Source organism: Oncorhynchus nerka, linkage group LG17, assembly GCF_034236695.1.
Source record: "Oncorhynchus nerka isolate Pitt River linkage group LG17, Oner_Uvic_2.0, whole genome shotgun sequence".
Taxonomy (NCBI): domain Eukaryota; kingdom Metazoa; phylum Chordata; class Actinopteri; order Salmoniformes; family Salmonidae; genus Oncorhynchus; species Oncorhynchus nerka.
Genome location: NC_088412.1, coordinates 27,275,686 through 27,284,930, shown reverse-complemented (window position 1 = coordinate 27,284,930; position 9,245 = coordinate 27,275,686). Strand labels below are relative to the sequence as shown.

General features: G+C 43.6%; 1 protein-coding gene across 1 annotated transcript; it reads right to left on the bottom strand.

The window, feature by feature from the left end:
- Positions 1–1,572: 1,572 nt before the first annotated feature.
- dnttip2 (deoxynucleotidyltransferase, terminal, interacting protein 2) lies at positions 1,573–8,877 on the bottom strand. Its single transcript, XM_029686193.2, has 7 exons — positions 8,764–8,877; positions 3,883–6,101; positions 3,458–3,596; positions 3,174–3,269; positions 2,831–2,995; positions 2,554–2,663; positions 1,573–2,378 (listed from the first exon to the last, which is right to left on the bottom strand). The coding sequence occupies exons 1-7, from the start codon at positions 8,836–8,838 to the stop codon at positions 2,285–2,287; spliced, it is 2,898 nt and encodes a 965-aa protein (XP_029542053.2). The 5' UTR covers positions 8,839–8,877; the 3' UTR covers positions 1,573–2,284.
- Positions 8,878–9,245: the final 368 nt, after the last annotated feature.

Here is a 9,245-nt window from a genome sequence, read left to right as displayed (position 1 = left end):
GGAGGAGGCCGTAGGAGGGCAACAACCCAGCAGCAGGACCGCTACCTCCGCCTTTGTGCAAGGAGGAGCACTGCCAGAGCCCTGCAAAATGACCTCCAGCAGGCCACAAATGTGCATGTCTGCTCAAACGGTCAGAAACAGACTCCATGAGGGTGGTATGAGGGCCCGACGCCCACAAGTGGGGGTTGTGCTTACAGCCTAACACCGTCAGGACGTTTGGCATTTGCCAGAGAACACCAAGATTGGCAAATTCGCCACTGGCGCCCTGTGCTCTTCACAGATGAAAGCAGGTTCACACTGAGCACGTGACAGAGTCTGGAGACGCCGTGGAGAACGTTCTGCTGCCTGCAACATCCTCCAGCATGACCGGTTTGGCGGTGGGTCAGTCATGGTGTGGTATTTCTTTGGGGGGGCCGCACAGCCCTCCATGTGCTCGCCAGAGGTAGCCTGACTGCCATTAGGTACTGAGATGAGATCCTCAGACCCCTTGTGAGACCATATGCTGGTGCAGTTGGCCCTGGGTTCCTCCTAATGCAACCTCATGTGGCTGGAGTGTGTCAGCAGTTCCTGCAAGAGGATGGCATTGATGCTATGGACTGGCCCGCCCGTTCCCCAGACCTGAATCCAATTGAGCACATCTGGGACATCATGTTTCGCTCCATTCACCAACGCCACGTTGCACCACAGACTGCCCAGGAGTTGGCGGCTGCTTTAGTCCAGGTCTGGGAGATCCCTCAGGAGACCATCCGCCACCTCATCAGGAGCATGCCCAGGCGTTGTAGGGAGGTCATACAGGCACGTGGAGGCCACACACTACTGAGCCTCATTTTGACTTGTTTTAAGGGCATTACATCAAAGTTGGATCAGCCTGTGTGGTTTTCCACTTTAATTTTGAGTGTGACTCCAAATCCAGACCTCCATGGGTTGACAAATTTGATCTCCATTTATAATTTGTGTGATTTTGTTGTCGGCACATTCAACTATGTAAAAAAACAAGTATTTAATAAGAATATTTCATTCATTCAGATCTAGGATGTGTTATTTTAGTGTTTCCTTTATTTTTTTGAGCAGGTCTTGAAGTTCAACCTTATGTTACTGATGGCAGCAGCATGGTTCCTGACTGTTCTTTTGGGTAGTCTGTTGATGGGGATTCGCTCCAGTGAGTCCACCACCTGTGGTTTAGCCAGAGAATGGGCCACCTGGACAGAAGACTTGACAGTGCAGTTCTCAAGTGTCTTTATTTTTTTTCTCCCTGTGATCCGTCAGGCGTCCAATAGCGCTCTGGAGCTGCTAGCCACAAACACACTGAGCCAACAGGAGGCTGGCAAGCAGGGGCAAGATTTTTCTGGGTAGAAACTGGGTGAGCAGATGTTTATTCATTTGATCTCTTTGTATGTGGATTTGCATCGGCAGAGACAAGAAAATCTGTTTGATGCTCCAGCAAATATACAGATAATGGGAAGGGTTACAGACAACACAGCTATTGTAAAACAGTCCCTTTAGGCACAATGCAGCCAGTTCAGCCAACTCAATTGGCTTCTCAGGATGGAGCCAAAGAATGTCGACTAACGGTTGAAACTGGTTTTGATTTATTAAAACAATGAAAGTTGAATCTAGCAGACATGTTCTCAACAATATTAGTGCTTGGGCTGCCGAGTGGCGCAGCCGTCTAAGGCACTGCATCTCAGTGCAAGAGGCGTCACTACAGTCCCTGGTTCGATTCCAGGCTGTATCACATCTAGCCGTGATTGGGATTCCCATAGGGTGGCGCACAATTGGCCCAGCGTTATCTGGGTTTGGCCATCATTGTAAATAATTTATTCTTAACTCACTTGCCTAGTTTTAAAAAAAAGGTTACATCTAACGTTTCTTTAAAAATAGACGTGTCCTGTTTGTTTTATCCTGTAGTATTTTAGTAATTTGACTTCTAAAACAATAAATCTCACTCCATATCAGATATTTGTCAGGGGAAATAGGTTTGAAAAATTAATTCTGAACCTCGTCGGCTTAGCCAGTATAGCATAGGCTTATTGTGGCTATGCATACATACTGTATAAATCTATGTTTTTTATTAATAGCTACTAATGTGAACCTCTAAATTACAAAGTAAAAATATGTTGATGCAGATTGTTCATGTTACATGACAAATTTATAAAGAGTTTTAGCTCCATGCAGCCACTAAATTGTATGTTTAATTAATAGGCTTTGATTAAGACATTAACATATTATGGGTCTCAATACAGTCATATGATTGCATTGTGTATTACATCACTCAAAGTCACTGTTACTTTCTGAACTTATTACTCTTCCTATTCTTCTTGCCAGCACCAATGGCTGCTTTTTCTGTCATGATCTGTTGGTATTTCTTCTTGTTGTTGCTGTTGAAGTTAAAGGGAAAGTATTAGCGCTTGACAATTCAAGTAGTTCATATCAGGTATTTGATGTCAATTCAATTGTTCTGCATACCCATGAACTGTATGCCAAAAGCATATTTTCAGGAACACACAAGCTATGAAATTCAATACCGTACATGACACAGAAACCGAAACTTACTGTCTGAACTCTGCATCAGCAAGCAACTCCTCCACCATGGTTCTCTTCCGGTCTTTCTTCGGGACACGGGAATGGTAGAAGTCCACAGGGCTATCTACTACTGTAGCAACCTGCGACAGAAAATTGGTTTTGGGAATTGGTTCTTATGGAATTTCTTGTGGGAAAACGGTGTCGCATCCCTCAAACAGTTCCAGACACTTGTAGAATCTAGCATTTACCTGAATAACACGGACCACTGAGAAAAACGAGCACAGTTGAGGGTTAGATGCTTACTGACCTGGAAGTACTTGGGGAATCCATCTCGATCATTCTTCTTATAAAACCGCTTGGGGTCCATTGCTCCACGCATTTTCAGTGCTTTGAGGTCACCCTTTATTTCCTCTGTCATTTCAGGAGCCCTCATGTTAAACCAGCCGGCTCCAGTGGTCTTGTCCCTCTCCTCCTGAGCATGGCAAGACAAGGAAACATGTCAGTCAGGATAGTCGATGAGTGAACAAACTGAACAAAAATAGCTCAAATGTAGTCAAACTATAACGACTACTTGTCCTTGCATCACACTGTTGGTGTTTGCTACTTTCTCTTCTAAATGAATAAACAAGGGTATATGGACTTGTACTCACTTTGCGCTTCAGTTTCGCAGCCTGTTTGGACTCCCTGTATGGAGGCACAGAATCTCTCTTCTCAAACTCTGGGCCAATAACACTCTTCTTCATCAACTGCCAACAGAGAAAATAAATCACAATGTAGGAGAACATTTTAAAAAACACAGATCCATTAAAGTCGAAAGGTTTGAAATTGCATGAAATACTTCCTCATTGAATTACCCAGCCTTGCATAACTACACAATTTATTACCAATTATACACCATATATCACCTTCAAAACAAAATCAATTAGTCATTTACCTCATCTTGGCTCTTCTGTTCCTTCAGTTTTTTCAGGGAGTTAGAGAATGTCTTTGATTTGCTGCCATCGAAATTGATGTATAATCCCCCAAGCTCCTTCACTTTCAGGCCCGGGTCAATACGGCTGGACAACTCTTTCCTATAACAGATTGTAACAAATAATTACCCAGGAGGCACAGCATTGTCCATTCTCCAACTGGTTCAATCTTGATACGTTAATTAATGAAAATGAATGTGAAAATTCTTTATACGTGCTTGGCATTGCAATTCAATAAAATAGCTCCACTGCATAAGATTAAACAAATCCTGCTTTCCATTCAGAATAAGATGGCATTGTGGTGCTGGAGCCACAACTGTCAAATTAAATTTACATTTTTAAAGCACAGATGACAACTGACATTTGTATGACCAAAACAGATACTTACAATTGTGGATTTCTGCTTGTGAAAAGGACTTGTTCATCTTCGTCATCATCCTCTCCCTCTTCATCAACAAATTCTTCCTCATCTTGCGCTTCTTCAATGGCCTCCGTGTCTCCCTCTTCCTTCTCATCCACGTAGTAATGTTCATCTGACTGAAGGCCAGGCCGGGTGTCTATGACAAACAGGCCATCAGCTGAAGACTGAGCAGCAGCCTGGGGTCTGGATGGGCCTGCCGCCTCCTCTATACAGACAGCTTCCTCGTCACCATCAGAACCCTGTCTTTCCCTCTCATCCCCTTCCCCAGAATGCCGACTGTTGCCGTCGTCATCCTCTTCATCGTCACTGCTCTCCAGCAGACTGATCACGCCAGATTTCTGTATGATGACACAGTCTCTGGACTCCTCTAGCTTGTCAGCATCAGATACACTGACCTTCAGGCTCAGGCTGGAGGTCACCTTAATGGGCTCTGTGGTGTGAGGGGCTTCATCTTGGTCAGCCGTTTTATTCTCAGTTACTAGTGTGCTGCTGACATCCATAGCCTCCTCACTAGGCACTGCCTGACATTCCTGGTTCTTTACCTCCAATGGAGGATCTGTGTGGGTGTTTACATCCACGGTCTTTTCCTCCACTTCCTCAGACACCACTATAACAGGGGACATTAGATTTTCACACGCTGCTACTTTTACTGTTTGCTTAAGAGATACTTGTAAATCAGCTGGTGTCATCGTCTCCTGTTCGATTATCACTGGGGCGTCCGCATTGGCTGCATCCTCAGTGGACAGCTCCCTCTGCTGGTCTTCTGCTTCCACTGCAGGCTCACAGACTGCCTCAGCCCTCTCACCGATGGTCACCTTCTCCTGTATGTTTTCCTGAACAGGGACATCCACCATAGAGGTATTCTTCTTTGGGTCTTCCCTGGCGGTTGTCTCGGCTGAATCCTGCTGTACACTAGTGACCTCTGGCATCTCTGCATCCTCAGAGACTGTCACACTCCCTGTATGCTCCCGAGCAGGTGCTGAATTTTGGATGGGCGCTGCTGGTTCACCAATCACTACATCCTCAACGGTTAGAGTCTTATCTTCTTCCCCCACTTCTTCTATCATGGAGCAGTCTGGATCAGCGTCGACGGTGTCCTCCAACACTACACTTTCTTCAGCAACCCCGGATGCTCTCACCTTATCTGACTGGCATAGGGCTTTCTCAACTACTATATCCAGGGCCTTGGCTGTCAGCCGGGTAACTGGTGCTGCCCTGGAACTGCTGTTGGATCCAGTGCGACTACTGCAGGGAGTGCCCCTACCTCTCACCGACCTAGGGCTCCCCAGAGGGGTATGCACATCAGTCAGGTCAGATTCAGAGTCTGAAACAGTGGTTCCTGTTTGTTTCAGCTTAGACAGCCTGCGAGTGGACCTCCTGGGAGTCATGCTTGGCCCAGACTCAAAGCTCTCTGAGTCCTGGGGACTCCGGGGGTCACAGGGACATTCTTTATACACACCTCTGCTTCTCCTGCGTGGTAGAGGAGAGTTGGAGCCATCGGTGGTTTCCTCCAAATGCATGGGGATAGCTTCAACAAACCTTCCTCTCCTGCTTCTGGTAACTCTGCGCACTGTGGAGGTCTGATCACCAGAGACACAGGACTCAGGATCAGAAAGCTCTGTGTCCTCTGTGTGACACTTTGAAGAAGCACGGCTGCTGGACATGGCAGTCCTCCTGGTCACTCTGGTCTGCGAGCCAGGCACCTTGGACTCAGACACCACAGAGCTGCAGGACTCTGCCTCTGAAACATAATTGTCCTTCTTGGCAGAGTCCGTGAGAAGAGCCTTCCTCAGACTCCTGGTGGCTCTGCGAGTGTTTGGTCTTCTGGAGACAGACAATGAACAAGAGTCTACCTCAGACACGTCCTCCTCCTTCGTAGAGTCAGGCTTGTCCACACCTGCAGCTCTCCTTTGGCCCCTGCGAGCTGGCTGTGTGTCGGGGATAGCCTCCATATCTGATATAGCAGAACAGCAGGAATCTGACTCGGACACGTCAGCTTCATGGGTGGAGTCTACCTGGTTAGCAGAGACAGTTTCACGTTTAGACACCCTGGTCTTCCTCTTCCCGGTGGTGCTCTGGGCTTTGGAGGGAACATCTTGCTGGGAGTCACTGGTCACCTCAGACTGGGTTGCAGTCTCCCCTTTATCAGCTGTCCTCCTGGTTCTCCGAGTGGACGTTGGAGTGGCCTGTGGAGAAATATTATTTGTCAATACCGGTACTTCTGAACTTAAGAGGTCACAGAGAGACAAATTACTTTATAGCATATATTTATATATATTATTAAATCAAATCAATCTCTGGTATGATGAATCTATTGAAAAGCGTTGGGTGTTTCGGGAATCGACAACCATCAAATACACAGGTTTGTTTGACAGCGGAGCAACGCTAAAACAACTAATGAACTCATCAAGACATTGACCACGTTTACATGCACACAATAGGTCTTATTCTGGACAAGCTACATGCACCTTTGATATCTCGCTCACAAGGATCCCTGTATCCATAAATAAACAGAATATTCCTCATTTAAGTTCATATGGGTTAAATGGAATAGTAACAAATATGGACACTGACTGTAGACCTGTAACGTCTCACATGCCAACTGCTCAGCATATGTGAGAACTCCTTCAAGACTGTTGGAAAAGCATTCCAGGGGACCACCTCATGAAGCTGGTTGAGAGAATGCCAAGACTGTGCAAAGCTGTCATCAAAGCAAAGGGTGGCTACTTTGAAGAATTTCATGTGTGTTATTTCATAGTTTTGATGTCTTCACTGTCATTGTACAATGTCGAAAATAGTCAAAATAAAGAAAAACACTGTAGTAGGTGTCCAAACCTTTAATCGGTACTGTATGAATTTTTTTAACTGATCAAAATCAATCAATCCAAACTGTGCAGCAGCCATTTGATGAATGGAAAGAGACGCGTGACAAAACACCTAAAAGTTGAATGACATTGGGAAATTGCCAAGCCTTCGATACTGGGTAAGGCTACAAGGTAGGGAGTAGGAATGTCCCCAACTAAAACAAACCTTGGGCAACCAAGAGGTCTCTTCTTTCGACCAATCACATTTTTTTAACGTTTATTTTTCCATATATATATATATAAACACCCTGTATGTTTTAATAAAGTCAACTATATGCACACCTTTCTTTTAGGGCCAATAATGTGATTATTAAGAAAATGGGCGTGGCTTCACAATTTTAGATTGGAAGAAAATGGCGGGAAATGTGCAGCCGAAGTCTGACGAGAGTGGATACAAATTCATTGCTTTAACAAATTATGACAAATTTAAGGAAATGTTGAGCAATGTAATCAAGTAATGCCTTTTCAACAAGTTCCGTTACACATTGTTGGCTAACAATTTGTTAGATACGCTAACCTGAAGAATCACATCGCATATCATTACAGCAGTTGTGTGTACCAATATATTAGCTAGCTACACAATGTTACTTGGCTACTAATACATCAAACATGGCAGTATATTAACTATTTGCTGTGAAACTAACTACCCAACATGTATTGACTTGATTATTCAATTAATTCTTAGCTAAGTGCTATAGTTATTGTGCGTTCTCAGTGGACATTGTTAATGGAGTCGTACGATGTCTAGTTAGTATTTTTTTAATGCTAGCTAGCAAGAAATTGAATAGCAACAGCATCAACTTCCAGTAGACAGGCAAAGCGCTTGTACGCTCAACTGAAAGGATACCGTTCATTTACAGTATAGTAAAATGAACTATTAGTATGTAGTGCGTGTATATACTCATTATGTGTAGTACATAGTATGTTAGTATGGGTATTTGAACACAGCTCAAGACATGGCCTACATAAATTGTATATGATTGTATTATAAGAACAATGGTGCAACTAGGGTTGCAAAATTACTGGAACTTTAAATAAATTCAACCAGGGGATGTGTGCCAGAATCAGGATGGAATAAACAGGAAATCCAGATTCCTCCAACCACGAGTTATGGAAAACTAGTGAATTAATTGAAAATTACTGGAATTTTGCAACACTATTAAACATAATACTATTGTGACAAATGGGCTTTCACCAGCATTGCTGTCTGCGGTTCTGAAACACAGCCTCATCTTCCGTGCGCAGTTGAATTGGTGCCTTCCCTGACGCTAACCCTGATGCAGTGAAAATAATTAAAAACATTAAGTACGCTTTATGTAGATGCATTACACCTTTGTTAGCCTTGAACAACTAGCCTAAACAATAAATTAACTGCAACATGTCTGCAATTGCATTCATGAATGCATGCAACTTTAGTCTTTGCAGTAATAAAGGCCTTTACACATTTGTTAGAAGAAACTCTCTGGTACACTTATTTCGTGTCGTTTGTAAACTTCCACACACAGTATGTTAGTATGGGTATATATTTATATATATATATTTTTAAATACGTTCGTGTATTTAGTAAATATTTTCTTAACTACATTTTTGGTTACGGTAAGGTATTCCGCACATGTGACAAAATGTGATTTGATGAAAACGTGGTAATTGACTAACGTTAGCCAACTATTTGATTTAGGTGTAAGTGATGAGCTGAAACTAACTAGTTAACAGCAGCAAGTTCTCCAGGACTAATTTGTGAGTGTGTAACTTCAGTGTAAATGGCAATATTGTACTTTTGTATACAACGGATTGCCTCCTAAAAACAATAGTGAACTAAATATTTGTATGCTAGCAAAACAAATGAGGGACTCAAGCTAGGCTAGCTAGCTTGTTGCCACGTGAATATGAACGATCAAGTATTACACACTGAAAACGACCTGTATGTACGAAATGCGCTGAACTGTATCTAAATCATACACATAATCACGCAATTAAAACCAACCGTAACTCCAGAAGATTCATCAGAGTTTGTTTTAGTTGGAGAGCATACGCGTACTCCTCTTCTGGTGGCCACCATCTTGCTCGCGCTGTTCTTTCTCACTTCTGCCACATGTGTTCCTAACGTCAGCCAGAAGCCACCAATCTTCTTCGATGAAGTTTAACGGCGGTTGGCATCCAATAAATGTAGCATTACCGCCCCCTACTAGACTGGAGTACAACTCCCTTAAACTTTGCTTGAAAAATAAAAACACATATCACTACTTTCCCCCAACGCTACACATTCCTTTGTCTCGTGCCCTTCTGCATACGTCTTACATCTAGGAACCTCCCTCCTACACACTGCTGCCACATGTCCAGAAGCTTGACACCTGTAACAAGGTAACATATTTGGCACAAAAGCTCACACAGGAAAACTTATATCCTAACATCACATTGTCTGGAAAAGACTCAACATCAAAACTCAAAAGAACAGGCAATGATTCT